Source organism: Ptychodera flava, chromosome 10 (genome assembly GCF_041260155.1).
Source record: "Ptychodera flava strain L36383 chromosome 10, AS_Pfla_20210202, whole genome shotgun sequence".
NCBI classification, from domain to species: domain Eukaryota; kingdom Metazoa; phylum Hemichordata; class Enteropneusta; family Ptychoderidae; genus Ptychodera; species Ptychodera flava.
In genome coordinates, this window is record NC_091937.1 from 416,122 (window position 1) to 441,974 (window position 25,853).

At 36.7% G+C, this 25,853-nt stretch overlaps 1 protein-coding gene across 4 annotated transcripts in view; it reads right to left on the reverse strand.

The window, feature by feature from the left end:
- The window catches only part of LOC139141691 (centrosomal protein of 85 kDa-like), a 257,293-nt gene that overhangs the window by 80,107 nt on the left and 151,333 nt on the right, over positions 1-25,853 (reverse strand). For all 4 annotated transcript variants that reach the window (XM_070711276.1, XM_070711275.1, XM_070711277.1 and 1 more), the window contains one exon: positions 15,393-15,483. In XM_070711276.1, coding sequence (XP_070567377.1) covers positions 15,393-15,483 — 91 coding nt within the window. The remainder of the gene's footprint in view (positions 1-15,392; positions 15,484-25,853) is intronic.

A 25,853-nucleotide genomic window follows, 5' to 3' on the forward strand; every position in this document is an offset into this window, starting at 1 on the left:
TGTTGTAACACCTTTTTAATAGTTTTTCTGATCGGAAAAGTAATTTTACTAACTGTAATGATCTATTATACGCTCATCACCTTTTTGTATCGGGGTTTAACTAGGGTAGGCATGTAAAGTAAAGTGAAGTAAGCCTTTATTGAAATCCTATCCCAATTGAATTGGGGATCTTGATCATAAAGTGCAATACAGGTTTTGCAAAATCAACAACAAAAGATTATATATAGATGAGGATGTAACATTTTCATCAATATTTTACTCTTTTTCATTTTTATTTTGGTCTGAGTTCAAACAATTTTCCCAGATCACATAATGATGATTTGACTGCTCTTGAAAAATGTTTATAAGCTCTTAGCTTGTGACTAGACTGCTTATGGACATACATTGTTTGGTCGTTTGGTTTACGATAAGCAGTCTAATCACCCGCCAACCATTATTAATCACATACCTGACGCAATAAGCAAACGCATCTCAACAATATCTAGTGATAAGGGCATCTTTGATAAATATAAAGGGTGATACAATACAGCGCTAAAGGCAAGCGGCTACACCGAACAAATTGAATTCACCAAGACCAACCAATCAGCGAGGAGAAGCAATAACAGGAAGCGTCATATCACGTGGTTCAACCCCCCTTTCAGCAAGAACGTGGAAACAAACATCGGCAGGAAATTTCTCCAACGTGTCGATAAATATTTTCCAAAGGGGTCTAAACTTCACAAGATCTTCAACAGAAACACAATTAAAGTGAGTTATAGCTGTATGAGGAATATGGCAAGTATAATCAAATCGCACAATAAGAGGGTAATCTCCGGAGAACAGCGTAAGGACCAACCAGCTGATTGCAATTGCAGGGTTAAGTCGGCATGCCCCCTGAAGGGTAACTGTCAAGTCAAAGGCGTGGTGTACAAGGCCAACGTATCAACGGAGAACAACGGAGAGAGGGTTTATATCGGCCTCACTGATAACATCTTCAAGATGCGCTACGCTAATCACATGAAGTCGTTCCGCAACGAGAGATACAAAAACAACACCGAGTTATCAAAATATGTATGGAACTTAAGAAATAAGGGACAAGACTTTGACATTTCATGGTCAATCATTGATAAAGCATTGAGCTACTCTAACATGAACAAGCGATGCAATCTTTGTATATCAGAAAAGCTGCACATTATCAATGCTGACAAATCTACACTGTTAAACAAACGCTCTGAGTTGGTTTCAAAATGTCGCCACCAAAACAAATATTATTTATCGAATTTTAACACTACCTACAAATAGAATGGTTCGTCCCAATCATATATGTAAGAGTGTCGAGCTAGAAATCCTTTCACTCTATCTGAGGATTGCAAGATGCATGAAACTTAAGTAATAGATTTCATTACTTTGTACTTGAAGTAATCTGTTTATTTATAACGCTCTGCTTTTTGCATTGAGCACTGTAATTTCCCTCGAGGACATCTGTATACTTCAATATATATATATATATATATATATATATATATATATATATATATATATATATATATATATATATATATATATATATATATATATAGTATATATATATATATATATATATCATATCACATCAAAAACTTGAAGACTGAAGCATGTTTCTACCAGCATTTAGTACGTGTGGCTAATGAAAGTTGCGTGTGGCTAATAAAATTAGGACTAAATTAGCCACACTGAGTAAGTGTGGCTACTAACTTGAAAATCCTACCGCTAACCCTGCTATTCCCTTACCCAACTTGACATCGTAAACTAATATATAATGCATGGTTAATTGACCCGCAAAAATAAATCAGGGCTGGACCATTTGATAAAGGAGGGGGGTGTCTGGAAGATTGATGAGGTACATTATCTTTTATCCAATCCATAGTACATTCTTTTTCCCCACTCTCCAACCTTTTCTTTTTGTCAAACCTTCTCTGGCTGATTTTTTTATTGACATTTAGTTGGAATTTTTTTCAAAATCTGCCAGGAACCCCCCAGGATATCAAATGGTTCACCCCTTTGTATTGACCATCTTTGCATGAGATATACAATGACAAGATCATCGATATACAATGACAAGATCATCAGTTGGCAGGAAGTGTATCAACTATTTACAACCTTGATAATCTTAAACATTGAAAACATTTTGAGTACATTTGTTTGTAGCAAAACCTGCTAAAATCATGTAAGCTATGTTTTCTAATGATTTTTTACCACATTTCAACACCAAATACAGTTTACCATTTCAAAGGCTTACTAAATCACCACATTATATACTCTTAGTTCCAGTAGATATAAAATTACAAAAAAATCTTAAAAATAAACAAGCGACCTAGCGGCCGATATAGCTCCGCTGTGTTTTATAGAGAATAACTATTTTTGACACATGTTGATGAAGGAGGCGGAAATCTTTGATAACTTAATGCAGTGGCCAGAAAAAAGTGGCAAAAAATAGCTGCAAAAATACACAATTGAAGATTTCATCATACTTTGAATATATCACAGCGGATCATCAGCGGACCCTAAGAACATGTCAACCAAAGCTATCTGATGAGTAGGTTTTTGAGAACAAAATTTTCCGACCAAAAATGGCAACAATTGCCCCCAAAAATAAAAATTGCAGATTTCATCATAATTTCAAAAGATCAAATTTAGTTCATCTATAGAAACCTGTATACCAAATTTCAAAGCTGTTAGACCAGTACTTTTTGAGAAACACATTTTTTGACCAAAAATACCGCAATTATACGGTGTTGCTCAAATTTGATCAGAATTGGTACATACCAGTATGGGTACCAAAGATCAACAATAAATGTTGTTTCTATCTGTTCAGTGCAGGAAAATTCTACATTGATGTTATGACAATGATTTCTGCACAGTACAACCAGAAAAACAACAAGAAATATTTAAACCAGAAAAACAAGAATGACAAAAGTAATTAAGGTCTGAAACTTTAGGTACTGGAGGTCAACTTTAGCAACATGCATAGCAGAAAGGCAGCTAGCCCCCCTTAGTTTGACCATAGATGGTCTTCCTCCCCTCTACTGACGGTCTTCCTCCCCTCTACTGTCTATGGTTTGAGCAGGTCTGTTAATATGTAACAGTTCATAAACAATGACAGGAAATGATTCAAGTCAGTGGAGTAAGCCTGTTTCAAGCCTGTTTAAGGATTTCGCTTTTTCTTAGCTCATTTGCACATTTTTGACACTGATGTGTTCATTTGAACAAATTCACATCTCAACCCCTACATCTACCTGTACACCAAATACTGAGACGGTAGCTTTGGCGGTATGGGAGCCTTTGTGTGTGACGGACATACATCCGCACATACCCACAAATATACAGACATACAGAAGCCACTCAGACTCATCATATAAGCTCTTTTTGGTATTTATATATAAAACTAAATATGAGCTAAAAATGGAAAAAATTGCCCCAAAAATTCAAAATTCCAGATTTCATCATAATTTCAATAAATATCATTTAGTTCATCTATAGAAACCTGTATACCAAATTTCAAAGCTATCTGATGAGTAGTTTTGGAAATACACATTTTTTTGACCAAAAATGGCTAAAATTGCCCCAAAAATACAAAACTACAGATTTCATGAGAAATTAAATATATATTACTTAGCTCACCTGTAAAAACCAGTATACCAAATTTCAAAGCTATCAGACCAGTACTTTTTGAGAAACACATTTTTTTACCAAAAATGGCAAAAATTGCCCCAAAATTACAAAATTGCAGATTTCATCATAATTTCAATAAATATCATTAAGGTGATCTGTAGGAACCTGTGTACCAAATATCAAAGGCATACGATTAGTAGTTTTGGAAATACACATTTTTTGACCAAAAATGGCAAAAATGGCCCCAAAAATACAACATTGCAGATTTCATCATATTTTCGATAAATATCATTAACTTCATGTGTAGGAACCTGTATACCAAATTTCAAAGCTATCAGACCAGTACTTTTTGAGAAACACATTTTTTGACCAAAAATGGCAAAAATTGCCCCAAAAATTCAAAATTGCAGATTTCATCATAATTTCAAAAAATATTATTAAGGTGATCTGTAGAAACCTGTATACCAAATTGCAAAGCTATCAGATGAGTAGTTTTGGATATACACATTTTTTGACCAAAAATGGCAGTACTTTTTGAGAAATACATTTTTTGACTAAAAATGGCAAAAATTGCCTTAAAATGCAACTTTGCATATTTCTGCACAATTTGAACAAATCTGAAATAGATCATCCCTAGGGACATATGTACCAAATATCAAAGCTATCTGACTGGTAGTTTTGAAGAAGAAGATTTTTAAAGATATTTTTACCAAAAATGACAAAAATTGCCTTAAAAATACAAATATGCAGATTTCACCATGATTTGAACAAATCTGACTTAAGCCACCCTAAGTAAACTGCATATCAAATTTCAAAGCAATCTGACAAGCGCTTTAAGAGAAGAAGATTTTTTTACTGAAAACACCAAAAAATAGCGTCAATGACACTGTAGCTCCCATCCTGGACTATTTAGTGTTTGTTCTCTGGTCAGATATTTGAACATGTGTGAAAGGGATAAAGTGCATGAAGTGAAAATACTTAAATATAATGTACTGGAGACAGTGAAATATGTTTAATGTATTTATTCAGAATATAAAATGGAAAAAATACAGAATTATAAATATCGAATACTGTGATACAACCATTAACTCAACAAGTCATTGACAATGACATAGTCCCCACTTGTAATAGGAGTATTAGTCTTGATGGAGCAGGGAAATGTGGTCATTAAGAAGTATCAGTGGAGTGTATATGTTGAGATCTATGGGCTCATAGGTCTATGTCGTTGTTCCCAATTTGAAACACATGAGGCATGTCTAAGTTATGGTTCTAAATCGGGAAAAAAGATCAGACCTCTAGCATTATTGGCCAGCCAAGAAATACATATGCGCATAATAAATGAGGTACAAGATGTGACATCTTAAGGTCTAATATCCTATCAAAATTGGACGGTATAGAACTCGTGGTTACTGAGATATGCATATATATATATGCATATATATGTAAAGGTCATCGAGGTCACATGACATTTTGAAAAAAAAATTATATTGCTAATTAATCCCTATATGCCAAAAAATCAGACCTCTAGCTCTATTCGCTTGCCCTGAATTAGATGTGTGCATAATTAATGAGGTAAAGCGTGTGTTGTCATAAGGTCTCCCATCCTACTAAATACAAAGGACATAGCACTTGTGGTTACTTATTTATTGACTTAAACATATATTTTAGGTAAAAGGTCATCGAGGTCACATGACATTTGGTCAAAAAAATTTCTCTCCTATAGTTATCCCTATATACCAAAAATCAGACATCCAGCTCTATGGGCTTGCTCAGAATGAGATATGTGCATAATTAATGAGGTACAGTATGTGGTGTCATAAGGTGTCCAATCATACCAAATATGAAGGGTGTAGCAATTGTGGTTACTGAGTCATGGACAAATATGTATATTTGAGGTCAAAGGTCACCGAGATCATGTGACATTTTGTCAAAAAAATTGTATTGCTAAGTTATCCCTATATACCAAAAATCAGACCTCTAGCTCTATTGGCTTGCTCAAAATTAGATATGCACATAATTAATGAGGTACAATATGTGGGGTCATAAGGTGTCCCATCATACCATACATGAAGGGTGTAGCACTTGTGGTTACTGAGTTATGGACAAATATGTATATTTGCGGTCAAAGGTCACTGAGGTCATGTGACATTTTGTCAAAAAAATTGTATTGCTAAGTTATCCCTATATACCAAAAATCAGACCTCTAGCTCTATTGGCTCGCTCAAAATTAGATATGTGCATAATTAATGAGGTACAATATGTGGGGTCATAAGGTGTCCCATCATACCATATATGAAGGGTGGTAGCACTTGTGGTTACTGAGTTATGGACAAATATGTATATTTGAGGTCAAAGGTCACCGAGGTCACGTGACATTTTGTCAAAATATCCGAGATATCTGCGTGAACGGATGGACTCACGGATGGACGAACAGACAGACATGACCCAATCTATAAGTCCACTGGACTTCATCCGTGGGGACTAAAAATTAGAAAATTTGCCTACCTTAGGACGTCAAATTATAAGTCTTTGAGGGAACGTAGTAGTAACTTACAGTAGCTATTCCTCTCACTTCTAACGCTTGAGGGCGTCCTTCCATAGTACTATAAAAAGCCTGAACAGGCTACCAGGTGTTATTACCTTTCAGAGCTGCTTGTGTAGGTTCCACATCACCAAAGCTGGTGCCCAGGTCATAAGCAATAAAGCTGACCCAATTAAGCAATTAAGCTAAATATTGCACAATAAAGTGCGGAATTTATGCAACAAAGTGCAAAAAATTGTGGTATGAAAACCAAAATCTCTAACAGCACAAAGGCAGGGACCAGGGAACCTAGGAGAAACAACAGCATGTAAAACAAGTCATCGTTGATGACACAGTCCCCACTTGTCAATGGGTACTTTGATTACATGTCCTAAGAGGATAGAGTCCTCTTCATTAATTAGGTCTGTGATAAAAATACTTTGATACAGATGGCGCTCAATGGCCAAGAATGAGTTCCATGGTGATGAAAACATAAAACCAATGTAGGCCACCATCCTAAAGTTCATAAAATGAGTCAACTAGGAATTAATCAACAGGATGTTGCAAAACATTTTTGCATACAATTCTAACACTTGACAGATTATCACTGGTACCATATTTCATAAAGTTTGATGCAGTATTTACAACACTATGAGATCAACATCTGTATCAAGTTTCATCACATTTGACGTTGTATTAATTTGTTGCTATATCACCCTAATTAGGAAAGTTCATTACTTATGCAATTACAAATTAATTAAAATGACACTGATAAATGTCTTTTTCAATGTTAAAGCAATGTGACCTTAACATCAGTTAACATCTGTATAAAGTTTCATGAATTTGATGCAGTATGTATTTCTTGACATATCAGCCTACTTACGAAACTTCAATAATTGACATGTTGCTGCTACATGACGTGAAACAAATTGACGAGCATATGTATGATATAGGTCAATGTCCTTGTACCAACTTTGAATGATACTGGTGGAAATATGTCTGAGTTATGGCTTTGTACATCTGAAAATTGTAACAAAATCACTGCCATGCAGCGATATTTGATCTTACTGTTTAAAAAATCAACATGTATATGTATGACGTCAGTCAATGTACATGTACCAACTTTGAATAAGATCAGTTGAGACTTGCCAGAGTTATGGCTCTCGACATGAAACAACCATAACAAAATTGCTACCATGTGGCCATATTGGACCATCTCGTGAAACCAATCGACATACATATGTATAAATAAGTCAATGTCATTGTACCAACTTTGAATAAATTTGCTTGATACATGTCTGAGTTATGGTTCCGGACATGAAAAAATCAGAAAAAAAAAATGGCCACACGGCGGCCATATTGGATTGTATCATAAAACAAATCAATGTGCATATGTATGACATAGGTCAATGTCCTTGTACTAAATTTGAATAAAATCAGTGAATAAAATTAGTTGAGACATGCCCAAGTTTTGGCTAAGGACACGAAAAAATTGTAACAAAATGGCTGCCATGCAGCCATATTGGATCATATCAAGAAACAAATTGACATACATATGTATGACATAGGTTAATGTCCTTGTACCAACTTTGAATAAAATCGGTTAAGATATGCCTTAGAGTATTATGGCCTGCAACATGAAAAAATCGTAACAAAATGGCCGCAAGGCAGCCATACTGGATCGTATCACATAACAAATTGACATGCATATGTACCGGTATGACATTAGTCAATCTCCTTGTACCAACTTTGAATAAAATCCGTTGAAACATGTCTGAGTTATTGCTCTGTACATGAAAACATCGTAATAAAATGGCTGCCTAGAGGCCATATTGGATCGTATCACATAACAAATCGACGTACATATGTAAGACATAGGTCAATGTCCTTGTACCAACTTTGAATAAAATCGGTTGAGATATGCCTGAGTTATGCCTCTGCATATGAAAAAATCATAACAAAATGGCCACACAGCAGCCATATTGGATTGTATCACAAAACAAATTGACATGCATATCTATGACATTGGTCAATGTCCTTGTACAAACTTTGAATAAAATCAGTTAAAACATGTCTGAGTTATGGTTCGGGACATGAAAAAATTGTAATAAAATGGCCACCTGGCGGCCATATTGGATCGTATCACAAAACAAATCGACATGCATATCTATGACATTGGTCAATGTCCTTGTACCAACTTTGAATAAAATCGGTTGAAACATGTCTGAGTTATGGCTCTGTACATGAAAAAATCGTAACAAAATGGCCGCCTGGCGGCCATATTGGATCATATCACAAAACAAAATGACGTGCATATCTATGACATTGGTCAATGTCCTTGTACCAACTTTGAATAAAATCGGTTGAAACATGTCTGAGTTATGGCTCTGTACATGAAAAAATCGTAATAAAATGGCCGCCTGGCGGCCATATTGGATCGTATCACAAAACAAATCGACGTGCATCTGTATGACATATGAAGTAATCCTTGTAACAAGTTTGAATGAAATCGCTTCTTGCATCTCTGAGATATCTGCGTGAACGGACGGACGCACGCACGGACGCACACACGCACGCACGCACGCACGCACGGACGCACACACGCACGGACATGACCAAACCTATAAGTCCCCCCGGACGGTGTCCGTGGGGACTAACAAGCCACAAAATCAGAATAAAAAAGTCAACTCACCAGATGGCATCGGGCTGGGTGGGAGGGAAGAACGTAGTAAGTTACTACTACGTTCCCTCAAAGACTTATAATTTGACGTCCTAAGGTAGGCAAATTTTCTAAGTCTTTCTCACTCACTCCGTAGTAACTTACAGTAGCTGATTGAGTAGCTGGATGCCTAGTGGTGAGTAGAACTGTCAGGATTTTGTGCAGCCCTGAGGATGAGGCGTCCAATTTCTGAGTTCTCAGTGTAACGCCGATAGAATCTTGTAAAAGTAGATTCTGAGGACCAGTCACCAAGCTGAAGTATCTGGGCAGTAGATGCTCCCTGTCGTAATGCTGCTGACGTTGCTGCTCCCTGGTACTATGAGCAGTAAACTTACTTGTGTCAATGCCTGCACTGGCCAATGTAGTCTTAATCCATCTAGCAATAGTCTGGGAAGTAACTTCCCTATATGGCTGAACAAATGAAATGAACAACTTGGAAGGCCGGGTACTCCCCGTAGAAACAGCATAATCTCTGAACTTAGTAGTTCTCTTTATATACATCATAACATAATGTCTGACATCCAAAGACTTGTCACCAAAACTTGGACATTTCACCACTCGTGAAGGCCTGGTAACAGACGATGTCTTCGTCAAATTAGGAATAATAAAAATACATTCTCTATCTGAAATATCACAGAATCTGAGGTCCAAATAACTCAGAGTTTGTCCTCTATCTGAAGAAGTTAAAGCGACCAACATACAAGTCTTCAATGTAAGCTGCTTCAAGCTGAGACCCTGTGCTGGGTGAAGAATCTTCAAATAGTTCAAAACTGTAGATACACTCCAAATTGCTGGATAACGAGGCAAAGGAGGCCGCATGCGAAAAAACCCTCTGAATAAAGTCGTAACAAGAGGATGAGATCCAATGGGCTCATTATCAACATGTTCATGGACGGAAGAAATGGCAGACCTGTAACCATTTAGAGTACTATATGCGAGATTATGAGAATCAAATAAGTACGTAAGGAATTCCACTACCTGTGTTACAGAGCACGAAATGGGATTGGTATTCCGTTGATTACACCAGCTTGCAAAACGCTGCCATCTGCTGTCATACAACCTTGATGTTCTGATGCAAATTGCCTTAATGAGGATTTCAGTAGCTTTTTGCGAAAGTCCCTCACCTCTGTAATGTGCGCGGAGAGCTTCAAAACGGCTAGTGGAGTCATATTGAACATGAGTGGATTCCCTGTGTGAGGATCCAGAAGCAAATCTCTGTGTTCTGGTAGAAGTATTGGGTAACTGCAGGTTAACTGTAGCAGTACTGGATACCAGGGTTTGGTTTTCCACACTGGTGCAACAAACAGAGTCCTTGCTTTGTCTTGTTGAATCTTCCTGAGACAACGCAATTTCAGAACATGTGGAGGGAACATGTACAAATCTCGCTCTGTCCATGAGATAGTGAATGCGTCTATTGCAAAAGCCTTGGGATCTGGCTTCCATGCCACATAAAGGGGTAACTGAGCGGTATTTCGACTTGCAAATAAATCTATCTCTGGAGTATGGAAAACGCTGCAAATTTGCTGGGAAATGTGATGGTCTATAAGAAAGTCGTGCAGATCGCTGAAATTTCTGGATTGATGATCCGCCAAGGAATTTGCGACCCCCTCTATTTGTCCCAACATTCTTGCTAGTTGACGAAGAGACACTAACCTGTTGTCTAGGAGATGACCTGCATAGTCCCTGAGTTTTTGCAGCTTGTCCTGAGGTAGGGAAACAGTCATTTCCACTGTGTTGTTGTAAGTGCGGCCTAGATGTAACAGATTCTGAGTTGGGCTGAGATGAGACTTGCGGATGTTGGGTATGAAGCCAAGACGCTGAAGGAGATCTAGCAGGAAGTCTGTGCCTGCCTGACAATTGTCTCTGTGCTGAGCTGTGTTGAAGATATTGTTGATGAAACTGCTGCAGAGAATGCCCTGTGAGTGTGCATGTGCAACTGGAATTTTCATTACCTTGGTGAATATACTTGAAACAAACTGATCCTGCTGTGGACTTACTGGCACAATGGCTCCCCTCTGCAAAAGTGAGTATATCTCTTTCTGGATGATTAAATGCTGGGCATTGGAGGTAGGTGTGGTGATAGGCTGGTAAGTCTGAAATGGAGTTGACATTAACTGTAGCTTGTAACTCCGAATGACGTTTCTGACCCAAGTGTTCTGAGCGTAATTGTCCCAAGCCTGAGTGAAATACTGTAGTCTGCCTGCAACTGGGATTGATGAACTTGCCAAGTCACTGCTTATCCTGCTTGGTAGCGGAGTTACCACCTCTGCCCTTTGCTGACTTAAATCCACCCTTTTGAAACCCCTTACCTCCTCTGGAACTGGAAGCCTGGGTATCGGATTGCTGGCTATTTGTAAAGCTCTGCCTCTCCGAGTAGTAACGACCAGATCTGCTGGAATTTGAAAATGGCTGTCTGTCGGACTTATAACTGCTCTTGGAGACGACACGAAAAGCATTAACAGACTTCTTGGAATTGTTTATGGCCTTAACCAAATTCCCACCAAAGAATCCCTGTGCGGAGGGCTTAGCATCCTGCAGCAACTCCTTATACTCATCTCTAAAGAGTGGTTTCAGCCTAGCTTGGCGAACTTCTGCCAGCAAATAACTAGCTGTGGTCATTAAATGTATGGCATCACCAAGAGCTTCACGGACTAAGGGTACGTGTTGACTGGGATTGAAAACTGGAGAAATGGTGGTTTCTAAGGCCTGGAGAACAGGACGCACAGCCAAATTGAAAGCCTGGTGAACCTTGTAATATGGACGGTCATGATTACGGTAAGTAGACTTACTTGACTTTATCAGGTTGCGGACCGATGACGGTAGCTCCTGTGCCTTGAAAAATGGCTCAAAGTGGTCAGAAACAGAATACTTCTGCTGCAACTGCTGGACAACGGCTTGAGGTAATGGACGGTCTGCCCTTTTCATAAACCACTGAGCTGTTTCCGTTGACATATTCCAACCAGGAACGCCTGTATGATAGTCAGGCACGTCAGCATACACAGACGGGGATTCGTCCTGGTCAGGCTCGTTCACAGTAGTAATAGTCATAGGTAGCGAAGACGGCACGTCAGAAATTTCTGAAGCATCTGAATCAAAATTATCGGAACTATCAACCTCTACTTCAATAATACGCCTACGTTTGTGAGGAACTGGAGCAACCACTGTATGAAACTTGCGGCTGGAGCCAGGTCTGACCGTAGGATGAGCCTGACACATAGACGCACAAGATGGCGGCCCACTGACAGCAACGTGCGTTGAACCGGCTGCAACGCTATCACCTGGCTGATAGAATGGCAAAGGTGTGGCGAACATACCTTGTTGCCCAAATATCTGCGCCACTTGGGTTGCAATCTGGCGAATTGAGTCTTGGCTCAAGCTAGACCACGGAGCACTTTCTCTATCACATAACTTCGAGGTAGCACTAGCTTCAGTCGGTGTACCAATACCGCCACTGCTATGCGTGCTATCCTCGTTGGCTAATGGCAAAGAGTCCCGTTTTTCTTCCGGCTGAGTAACAGGAGCGGGAGATTTACCGGGCTTCTTGCCTTTCTTCGACGACGATTTAGAGTCGGACATCGTGAAGGAACGACCGGTAACACTTGTAGAGATGTTACCGTTCAAGCGTGATGAAAGGTAATGACACCTGGTAGCCTGTTCAGGCTTTTTATAGTACTATGGAAGGACGCCCTCAAGCGGTAGAAGTGAGAGGAATAGCTACTGTAAGTTACTACGGAGTGAGTGAGAAAGACTTGTGTCACTGCATCCTTTTTGCAATATGAATACGATGAGAAACTAACTTTTTATTTTTTTTATTATACATGGGAGTCTATGGAGATCTGCCTTATACATGGGAGTCTATGGACGTGTAAACTAAAAATATGCAAATTTCACCACGATTTGCCCAAATTTGGGAAAGGTCACTCCTATGCACTTCCATACCAAGTTTCAAATCAATCGGACCTGTGGTTTCAGAGAAGAAGATTTTTTGACCAAAAGTGGGAGAAAATTACAAAAAAATTCATGAAAAATAGCAAGTCCAAGATACTGACCCAAGATGTGCACAATCATTTCAGGTCAGCCCAAAGTACTTACATGCTTATTTTTCATGTAATCTGCTCAGTGGTTATGGAGTTTTTTCAATTTTGACTGTTTTTACATTTTTTCACTTAATTTGCATATTTTTGGCAATGACAACTTCATTTGAACAAAATCTCATCTACAGCCCGCATCCATGTACACACCAAATATCAAGATGAAATGTGCAGCGGTTTTGGAGTTTTTGATGTTGACGGACAGACATACAGACATACAGACATACAGACAGTTCCCTAGCCTATAAGAATAGCTTCCATTGCCATATATACCGGTACATATGGCTATGGGAGCTAAAAATGCCCCAAAAATACAAATATGCAAATTTCACCATGATTTGAACAAACTTAAGTTAGGTCACCCCAAGTGAACTGCATATAAAATTTCAAAGCAATTGGACTTGCGGTTTCAGAGGAGAAGGCAATTGTTGACGGACGACGCACGACAACGGACGACGACGACGGAAAATCAACCTATTTGATAAGCTTCGCGTCGCTGACAGTGGAGCTAAAAATCAACCTATTTGATAAGCTCCGCATCGCTGACAGCGAAGCTAAAAATGAAAGATATCCTTGTAAAATTGACAGTTTCGCAAAGTTGCCCTAAAAATTCAGAATTCCAGATTTCAACCTAATTTCAATATATCATATTAACATATACCCTAGGAACCTGTTTACTAAATATCAACACAATCAGACTGGTAAATTTTGAGAAACAAATTTTTTGACCAAAATGAAGAAAATTGCCCCCTAAAATACAAAATTTCAGATTTCAACCTTATTTCAATATATCTTATTAATATAAACCCTAGAATCGTTACACTAAATATCAAAGCTACCAGATTTGTAGTTTTAGGAGAACATTTTTTTGACCAAGAAAGGCAAAAATTGACTCAAAAATAAAAAAATTGCCGGTTTCAACATGACTTCAATATATTATATTGAGATAAAAATCTTAGATACCTGTATATCAAATATCAAAGCTATCAGATCAATAGATTTTGGATAAAAAATTTACGACCAAAAATTGGGAAAATTGCCCCAAAATTACAAATATGATAATATCAATACAGTTTGTACCAACTTGACTGAGGTCATCCTGAGGAACATGAATATTTACTTTCAGAGCGATCAGACTAGTGATTTCAGCGAACAAAATTTTTTTTACTAAAAACAGAAAAAAATACACTAAAAATACAAACATGCAAATTTCACCCAAATTTGTACACACATAATTTAGGATACCTAAAGGAATCTGCATTCTGAGTTTCAACCAAATCAGACCAATGCTTACGGAGTTTTAGCCATTTGCAGGTTTTTTCCTTTTTTCCCTGACATGTTCATTTGAACGAATTCACATTTCCATCCCTATGTGCACCTTTACACCAAATATTAAGACGGCAGCCATTGTGGTTTAGGAGTTTTTGATCTGGACGGACTCACAGACATACATACATACATGTACACAAAGACACCATTTTGCCACCTTATATGAATACCCTCCATTTGCATATATACATATGCATATATGGGAGCTAAAAAATTAGTGAACTGTTTTTGTCTTCAACGCTTCATTCTAAACATACTTGCAGTTCAAACGATGGGGACAGGATGCCCTGTAATAACTGTGTGTATGTGTTGCACAAAAGTTACCTCCATGGTTGTACTTAATTTATATGGGTTGTTAGGATTTCTTTAAACACTTTTCCTGCCAAGTCCATATTTCACCACCAGGTCAAGATGGTTAAAATTAATAAAACACAACGTATTCCATATAATGTATTTTAACATAATACTGTACATTTGATGGCTGTTGAAAACATAGTACTGTAAAGTTGATTTTTTTGGACAAAAGATGCTATAACATACCAAGCCAAGTGGGTGAAAATACGTCATGTCTTGGCTCAATACCGCTTTTTACTGACTTGGCTGATGGGGAAGTGATACAGTTATTACTGTCTGGCAAGAAAAGGGTTAATATCATAGAAAATGAACTGCACCAGTCTTAAAGAAAAGTAACATGTTGAGCAGTTGCGTTCAAAAAGGCCTTGGCTGGGAAGGGAGGGGGGTTGGATTGCATGTGAAGTCTATGGCACTTCCAACAAGATGAGACCTTAAAATATTTTTGTTTTGATTTTATTGTGCAAAAGTTTTGTGTGGCCAAAGAAAGTTGTGTGTGGCTAACAAAATGTATGACCAATTCACCACGTAAGGAATCTGTGGCTAACAACTTTGAAATCCTAACGCTACCCCTGATTAGAGTTGTCATCATTGCCAACTACAATTATGCTATTATATATACGGTACTGTTCATACATATATACATACATACTTACATCATACAGCCATCCAGATAATGAATTTTCTACACATTGTAAGATACATTATCAGAGATAAAAGTTTAAGGAAGAATAATACAGAACTTCTTTACCTGAACCATGTACTCATTGGCATCTTTCTTTTTCTCCTCAGAAAGCTGTCTCAATGCTGCCTTTGTTTCTTCTAATTCAGTCTCAGCTTTGCTGTATAAAAATATTATCATGAATCTGTCATCTATCAGTAAACATTTTCTGTGGAAATGTATAGACTTGCCAGCAACAATTCATAATATTCAAAGTGCAGTCTTCCCTTGATTTACTTTCGCTGGTTGATTTAAACTTATATGCATACATAATGCATACATACATCAGGTTATATAAGATTATCATACATGCTATGCCTGTATCGTGATTCTCCTATTGTTTAGACGGTACTAATATGAACCCGTATTTTAACTAGTGAAAATACGAATGATATTTTCACTGTAACCGAACTACTTACAGCAACGCGTAAGCGTGACCTTCGCTGGTATGCGTGACCTTCGTAGGTACGTTCATATGTAAAACAGCTCAGTGAATAAGATTTCGGTCCCCGCGCCCGTTTGACAGTGCATCATGATAGAACCGCTATACGACAAGTTTCCTGTTGACGAGTTTAAGTATCTAGATGGTGAATTGCATCGTTTACAACCATAAATGAGCCACAAAAATCCAACCGCACTGAAAATACTCGCGACAGACAAGGTGCACATATTAATAATTTGTACCTGTCAATGAGATTCCCAGGGCTTGATCGTGTCCGGTGCGGGTTTCGGATACAATGTAAGATACTAGGGAAAGTCAAACTTTCGTTTAGGTTCTTCAAAGAAGTTTAGTTCTATTTAGGCAAGCCAGTAATGGAAATATGCGAGCAGACGATGTAAATACCTTTGAAATGTTTTATTCGTACAGCAACAAAATCACGATCGACGCTACAGCTTACAATGTACTCACTTCACGTTTTCCCTAAACCGCTCACAAATTCCTTTCTAAGATGGTAAATTTGGCATATTTGACGTCTGAGGACATGTATAATTCCTGGAGATAAACTGACTGGTACGGCTATTATTAGTAAATCCACTGAGCATTCATAGATGTCGCAGAACTTCTTGCTCTAACTCTGTCATCTGTTCATACTCGATCGAGTTTTGAATTTCAAACGCTGGCGTGGCATGACTCTGATCCAATTTTGGTGGGCCTAATAACTTTCGCGAAGGGATGAGGTGATGTTTCAAAAAACAAAAACACTCTCATTTTACACACTCCAGTCTATGTTTTACGTCCACCGCCATTTTAAGCTCGAAATAAATCTTCTTCAAATTTTGAAAACCTGTGTCGACATCTTAATGTTTAAATTGTTGGCTTTAAAAGTGTGCCATAAGCCCTCCCTTGAAGTGGAATGGCCCAACAGCGGAATGATATCAAGAAGTGATAAGGTTGTCATCACTCGTTAGCAACCAATTTTTTGTGAGTACAGCGAGTAGAAAGCAAGGTCGATTTCAGTTGATTTTGCCGCTAATTTCGGAACGTCCGTGGGAAAACAGTCATAACCAAAGCATGCATGTATGATAAAGGGGTTATTACACGAAGTTAGGGCAATACCGCGTCGTAATCTTGTGATGTGTCCGCATTTTGACTCGTTGCTGCGCAACTCGTCAAAATACGGACACATCACTTGAATACGACGCGGTATCGCCCAAACTTCGTGTAATAACCCCTAAGTATTTCAAACCATACACTCCAAGCACCAAAACTGAGTTGGACTTAAAAATTCCAACAAAGCGGACTTGCATATGATGAGTATGACTGCTCACTCGGACTTGTACACGCATTTGTATGGGGCACAGTACTTTATCCTTGCACAAAATTTGAAAAAAATCGGCTCAGGGGTGACAGAGAAATGGCTGCTGACAGACAGACGCATGGATTGACTGACAGAGGGGACCAAATCTATAAGTCCTCGTCGGACTGCATCCGCGGGACTAAACATTTCACCCTACTGCTTTGCAAGCTTATTTATTGCCTTATCAAAAGGAATTTCTAATATTAATTGGAAGGCAATTGGCAGAGCAGTTTCTGACAGGATATCAAAATATTACAAAAATAAAAAAAATTCCTTAAAAATTTACGATTGTAGATTTCATCAAAATTTAGATATGTCTGACTTGTACCATCACTACCTATAATAATAATAATAATAATAATAATAATAATAATAATAATAATAGTTTTTATTTCGAGAACAATCTCATAAAATATCCACTAGGTTGAAACATTTAAACAGAACAAAAAGGTACAATATACATGATAAAATAAGAATTCTATTAACGTCTTAAAAACAGTCATTGATAACTCTTCAACAAAAAGCACTTTTTCTAAATACATCAAAAGATTTAACTGATTTAATCAGGATATTGTCACTTTCATTCAACCTACAAAAATAGTGTCAATGACACTGTCCTCCCATTTTACAGAGATACTAACTACTAGTTACACACATGTCATTGCGTTCTTACAGCTTGACTAAAAAAATTCCATTGCAAGTCCAAATTAATCTTATGAAATATGAAATGCTCCATTTCATAATGACTTTTACACATCTGACAGAAAACAACCCTTAGGACTCGAGACTATCATGTTTTAAAGCAATCCAACAAATACTTTGGTAGAAAATAATTTTTTGACAAAAAATGGGGAAAATTGCCCCAAAAATACAAATATGAAAATTTCACCATAATTTGAACAAATCTGACAAAGGCCAACCCTAGGATCATACATACAAGTTTTCAAGGCAATGGGATGAGCGCTTTCAGAAAAAAAGATTTTATTTTTTGACAAAAAAACGGGAAAATCGCCCAAAAAATACAACTTTCAAAATTTCATCACAATTTGAAGAAATGTTTAGTTACATTAAAGAGCATGTTTAGTCACTATAAAGAGCCTACAAACCAAGTTTCAACCAAATCTGGCCAGTGGTTACAGAGTTTTAGCAATTTGTAGGAGTTTTTCTTTTTTCCCCTTCATTTGCATATTTTTGACTTTGACATGTTTATTTCAACAAATTCACATCTCCACCCCTGGGTGCATCTGTCCACCAAATACTAAGATGGTAGGTGCTGCGATTTAGGAGTTTTTAATGTGGACAGACATACATCCGCACATACTAACTAACATACATACATACAGACAGACAGACAGACTGACAAACAGATAGACATGCATACATTTATTTTTACAGCTTTTAACCTCCAACAGCCAATCAACTTGTCAATATCAGATTGTTCAAATTTAGACTACTGCTTATAATAATATAAACGTGAGTTAATTACATTCTAATTAAAGTAAACAAGACTTGCTTATCAAGATTTACGTCATAAAAAACAGCGTATCTGTCAGGTCATAAAGAATCTTCAGCTGGCTATCTTTATCAGTATTTTCATCTCATTAACCAAGCATAACATTGCAAATAAGTTCTGTTGAATACGGTGAGCCTGTACGTACTCAGAGAAAGCACACAGAGGAGACAAAGTTCAAGGTCATCAAAAGCATTATAAGGAATCATGTAACACTTTCATTGCACTGTTTACACAGATTGCATAATTGCTATAAATAGCACATGAGGAATCTTACAGCCCAGCTTTACCATAAAAACCCTATCACTTTACCACTCTTTTAATTGACCACTCTATTTTTTTCCTCAAAACGTAATTTTATTTTATCCTTACCAAGTCAACCATAAATGGAAATTGGAACTTTCTCTATCTCTATTTATTTGACCAACCTATCACGACAAACTATTATGAGCAATTTCTTTTAGATAACATACAGAGCACAATATATGACGGTTCAGAATATATCAAAGTGGGGATTCAGGAAAGTTGCCTTTACATGTTTTAATCCTCCAAGATGGTAAGCATTTCGTTATGAATTGTCAAAAACGTTGAACTTTCTAATAATTCTACACTAAAATTATTTTGGCTTTGTTGATTTCCTAATTAATTCAATTATTTAAAATCATATTAATTATTTTTAGGGGGGTGAATTGATAGAGTTTATACAGTACAAGAGTTACATACAATGTCAGTCAAATTCAGTTAAAACATCAATTACCGCCTAACATTGCATCATTCCTATAAATAGCACCTCAGCCTGGAACAGCACAATCATAATCTGCTCATTCACACAGGCAGTACTTGACTTTGAATGAATGACCTACTACATTTCACCTATGTACCAAATTTGAAAGCATGACAAAAAGTACCAAAAAATTTGCAAATTTCAGCTTGAGTTCACAGAGTCATCTTCAGGTCACTCCTAGGAACCCGCACACCCAATTAGAAAGTAATAGCAAACACAGTTTCAAAGAAGATTTTTTAACCACAAATGGCAAAAATTGCCCAAAAAACCACAAATGGCAAAAATTGCCCAAAAATACAAATATGTAAATTTTGCCATAATTTTGATGAATTCTATTTTGAGTTATCTTAAGGCAACTGCACGCCAAATTTTAAAGCGATCCGACCATTTGTTTAAGAGAAAAAGACTTTTTACTAAAATGGCAAAAAAAGCTAAAGAAAAAAATCATTAAAAATAGAAAGCATCAAATATTGACATCAAATCTATATGTTTAAATGAGTTGGGCCTAAGGTACCTGAAACCCAAATATGACAATGATCAGATGAGTAATTCCTGAGTTATAGATTTTTGACCATTTTCGCTGTTTTTTCTACCTCATTTGCATATCTATGTGACTAAAAAGTTCATTTTAACAACGGCACATCTACACCATATATGGCATCTCTACACCAAAAATCAGCTTAATACATGCAGCGGTTCATGAGTTTTTGCGTTGGACGGACAGACATCCATACATACATACTAACACACATACATGCATACATACATACAGACAGACATCTCACATACAGACTTTCATCAACCATATAACCTCCAAATTGCCATATATGTATGGCAAATGGGAGGTAATAAAATCTCAATCGAGTGGTGGGCTGTTTGCTATCTAAAGTCATAATACAGTTGTTTACAAAAGTTTGAGAGATGATTATGCGCTGTCTTATGCCAAACAAAATTCTAAAAGCATTGTTATCAGAAACTCGTAGTTCATTTATACTTTTCATATTAAAAATACTCCACAAGTGAGCACAGTACATGGCAGAACAATATGCCTTAAATAGATAGATTTTTACAGCGAATGAACAATTGTAGAAATTACGAATTAAAGAATTAGCACTGGCATAAAAAGTTTTCATTTGCTGTTTGATGTCATCACTATCATTGGCCAAATAGTTGAAAACAACTCTTAAGATATGTATGGCTTCTTACAAATGTGAGGGATACATCGTCAAGATAGACATGAGGAATTTTAGTTATATTGCTACACTTAGGCAGAACACAAAGACACTTTGATTTACTTGCATTAAAAAGAATGTCATGTGACCTAGCATAGTGACTACAGATTTTTAAAACACTGTTCAAGATTTTTACAGAAGGGCAAATTAAAACAATATCATCAGCATAAAATAAATGGTTGATGCATTTGCCCGATATATGACATCCTATATTATTCATACAAAGAGAATCACTTAATTTGTCCATGTAGACATTAAATAAATAGGGAGACAAAACGTCTCCTTGTTTAACACTATTGTAAATGGAAAAAGTCTCAGAAACAACTGAACCCCATCTGATATTCTCACAATAAACAAAGGGATGTGCCTTTTGAGCAGCTTTCGAAACAGAGTCCAAGGATTGACTCTGTCAAACGCTTTGCTTGCATCCAAGAAGCATAGAAAAACAGGGCTATTATGGGGTTCGTAGAAATCAATTACTTCTTTTAAAAGAAAAATACACATATCAGTGGAGTGATCAGCTTTAAACCCAAATTGGTGGTCACTTATAGTAACAAAATACTTCTCACATCTACTGAGTATGAGTAGCTCATACAACTAGGAAATGGCCGTAGCACTCGCAATAGGGCGATAATTACCAATATCAGTGACGCCACCAGTTTTATTTTTAACAATAGGTTCTAAAATAGTGTCTAACATTCGGAGTGGTAAGTGTCCATGGACATGTGACATGTGCAGCTATAAATAAAATAGACAACAGCACGTGTAGACGATTATCAGCATACTTAATGTGTTCGGCAACAAGACCATCAGGACCTGCTGCCTTCCCATTGGATAACCTATCTATACAATTAAGAATATCAATTGAATGAACAATCATGTCTTCCCTATAACATATGTTGGAAATGCCAGACTTAACGAAATATTCGTTGTCACAATTGTTAACAGATGAAAATAAGCTTACAAAGTGATTGCGCCACATACAACGGTATTCTGGTGACTGTTGCAACCACCAACAGATGATGACAAAGGCGTAGACTTTTTGTTAGTAACCCCTTTCCAAAATTGCTTTATATTACCTGTAGACAGGTTTGTGGCAAGACGATCGGCACGCATATGAATTTCGTTAGCCTTGCATATTTTTTATGCATATTTAAATCTGGCACATGTTGTTTTCATGAGTTCGAATATTGGTCCTTGTCGAAGACTGCCATTATCACGCCACATTAAAAAGGCATCACGGGCAATAGAATGGTATTCCTTAATATGCTGATTCCAACCAGGAATATCTAAATAGATTGATAGACCCAGTAGTTCGCGAGTTATTTAAGTAGACATAAAGACAGAGATATATACGTACATACATACATACATGCATATTATATACAGATTTTTTCCCAACCTATTGTCATACATTTATGTGGACAAATGGGAGTTAAAAATGACATGAGACAAGTAAGTGAAATGCAAATAAAATCTATTAAATATAATAATACAGAAATATAGGTGAATGGTATAGAAAAACAAGTCATTGAAAATGATATAGTCCCCCTTGTAATTGGGAATTTGTCACTGGAAATGACTAAAAATTGAAGTCGATATGAAGCGCATGAAACAAGGAATGCAGGTACCAAAGCCCTGTCTATGACTGATGCCCTTATTGGATGGGATTGTAAACAAGTAGTGGCATAAGGTAATGTCCTTTTACCAAGTTTGACAGAATGAGGTATGTCAAGCCATGGCTTTTTAAATGTAAAATTTCAAATTATATGCAAGAAACTGGTCCAGGTATGTCTGAGTAATGACTCTTGACATAAACAAGCGATCTAACGGCCGATATAGCTCTGCTGTGTTTATGTAGAGAATAACTATTTTTGACACGTGTTGATGATGAAGCTGGAAATCTTTAATAGCTTATTTCAGAAAAAAAAGTGACTAAAATAACTGAAAAAATACACGATTGAAGATTTGCATATATTGGATCATCCCTGAGAACATATCAACCAAAGCTATCTGACGAGTAGTTTTTTGAGAATAAAATTTTCTGACCAAAGATGGCAAAAAATGCCCGAAGAAATAAAAATTGAAGATTTCACCATAATTTCAATAAAATCATATATTAAAATAATCTCTTGGAACCTGTATAACAATTATCAAAGCTATCAGACTTGCAGCTTTTGAGAAACGAATTTTTTGACCAAAAATGACAAAAAATTGCCCTAAAAATAAAAAATTGCAGATTTCATCATAATTTCAATATATCACATTTAGTTCATCTGTAGAACCTGCATATCAAATTTCAAAGCTATCAGACCAGTAGTTTTGGAGAAAAACATTTTTTGACCAAAAAGGGCAAAAATTGCCCCCAAAATACAAAATTGCAGAATTCATCATAATTTCAATAAATATCTTATCTGTAAGAACCTGTATACCAAATTTAAAAGCTATCAGATGAGTAGTTTTGAAAATACACATTTTTGACCAAAAATGGTAAAAATTGCCCCCAAATTACAGAATTACAGATTTCATCAGAAATTCAATAAATATTACTTAGTTTATCTGTAGAAACCTGTACACCAAATTTCAAAGCTATCAGACCTGTCCTTTTTGAGAAACACATTTTTTGACCAAAATGGCAAAAATTTCCTTAAAAATACAAATTTGCATATTTCTGCACAATTTAAACAAATCTGAAGTAGATCATTCCTGGGGACCTATGTACCAAATATCAAAGCTATCTGAAAGGTAGTTTTGAAGAAGAAGATTTTTACAGAATTTTTGACCAAAAATGACAAAAATTGCCTTTAAAAAAATTATATGAAAATTTCACCATGATTTGAACAAATCTAACTGAAGTCACCCAAAGTAAACTGCATATCCAATTTTATAGCAATCAAACAAGCGGTTTCAGAGAAGATTTTTTTACCAAAAACGGGAAAAAATGCCCTAAAAATACAAATATGCAAATTTTACCACGATTTGAACAAACTTAAGTGAAGTCATCCCAAGTGAACTGCATATGAATTTTCAAAGCAATCGGACTTGAGGTTTCAGAGAAGAAGGCAATTGTTGACGGACGACGGACGGACACCGGACCCTGAAGGAAATCAACCTATGTGATAAGCTCCGCGTCACTGACAGCAGAGCGAAAAAAGTCAGAATGCCAGATGTGCACCAAAGATATCCTCATGTTCAGTACAGAAGAGACTTCTTTGGTATAATTAGCTATTGATACTGCTAAAATTACGACGCCTTTCTTGACTGGTAAATCTTTTTATGATCAACATCTGCAGCAAGTGTCATCAGATTTAGTGCAGTTATTCAGAATACTATTTTCGAAACACCTGACATCACTTCTTGGTCTTTTGGCCAGAGGTCCATATATCTTTCTTTCATGAATTTGACTTTGTTTGTACCGTCTATTTACTGTCTGTTCTGTGCTGTTTTGTGTCTATGTTTACAACTATTGTCTTACAAATTTTGACCTAGTGTTATTGGATTATGGATTGGTATGATTGCGATTATTATACATCTCTCATTACAAACATTGTTTCCCTATGCAGCCAATCTGGGTTGCCACCATAGTCACAAAAGGTCATTAATCTAAAATAAGTCAATAAATAATTTATCAACAGGATGTCACTATTCAATTTTACACTACTGGAAGATCAATATCTGTACCATGTTTCATAAAATTTGATGCTGGATCACACTAAATAGGAAATGTTGTTAAATATGCAAATTTGAAATTAATTAACATGATACATTTATTGATAGGGGTAGTGCGCGCGACAGGGAGCCTGTCACCTGGGAAATGAAATGTGTCATATGGGAATGCTCACGTTTGGTCACGGAATATGAGATCAAAGGTCATAGGCCAGGCTTTTGCGTAAGCGCATCCCTCAAATAACTATTGCTGTTCGTACATATCTAATGCTGCGTCCAACTGTACTGTGTACAGTCTTCTCCGCTAGTACGTTGTGAGTTCAAACCCGATTGAAACCACCGTATTTGTTAATAGAGAAAGTGCATGAGCACAAAGTGATTTTCACTTTTTATTTGTCATTTGTGATAGACTTGTAACAGACGGGAATGAGACGCAACAGCTGTTGCAGCTCTATGACTATAATGGTGTGACTTATCCATATTCTCATTCATTTTACGTGGGAATGAAGAGACTCGCAACATATCTCTATTCATAATAATGGTTTTGCTTATCAATGTTTTCCTTCATGTTATTCCTTGGTGACATATTCTGTTTGAGCATTGACATTGAAATTTTATGATATCCATTGGCATTTAGAAAATTTGGAGTTGCAAACCTGTCACATGGGAATGAAGAGGCTCTCAACACATCTCCAACCACTAGCATGGCATTATCTATCAATGTTGATCTTCAATTTCTTTCCTGGTGACATATTCTGAAACATTTTGAGTATTGACATGGGAATTTTGTTGTATTGATTTGCATTTAGAGCATTCAGAGTCACACACCTGTCACGTAGGAATGGAGAGTCTGTCAACACATCCCGATCAACCATATTTTGTGTCTTACACATCTTCTCCTATCTTTTAAGTTTTCCTGACCTGTTCTGAATCTCTTGTAATTATTACATTTTCATTTTGTTAAATCACTTGTAATTTAGACCTTTCGGAGTCACACACCTGTCATATGGGAAGGGAGAGTTTCTCAACACAGCTCCAATCCCCATATTTTGTGTCTTACACATCTTCTCCTACCTTTTAAGTTTTCTTGACCTATTCTGAACCCTTTAAATTATTACATTTGAATTTTGTTGTATCACTTGTAATTTAGACCTTTTGGAGTCACACACCTGTCATGTGGGAATGGAGAGTTTCTCAACACAGCTCCAACCCCCATATTTTGTGTCTTACACATCTTCTCCTACCTTTTAAGTTTTCTTGACCTATTCTGAACCCTTTTAAATTATTACATTTGAATTTTGTTGTATCACTTGTAATTTAGACCTTTCGGAGTCACACACCTGTCACGTGGGAATGGAGAGTTTCTCAACACAGCTCCAACCCCCATATTTTGTGTCTTACATATCTTCTCCTACCTTTTAAGTTTTCTTGACCTATTCTGAACCCCATTAAATTATTACATTTGAATTTTGTTGTATCACTTGTAATTTAGACCTTTCG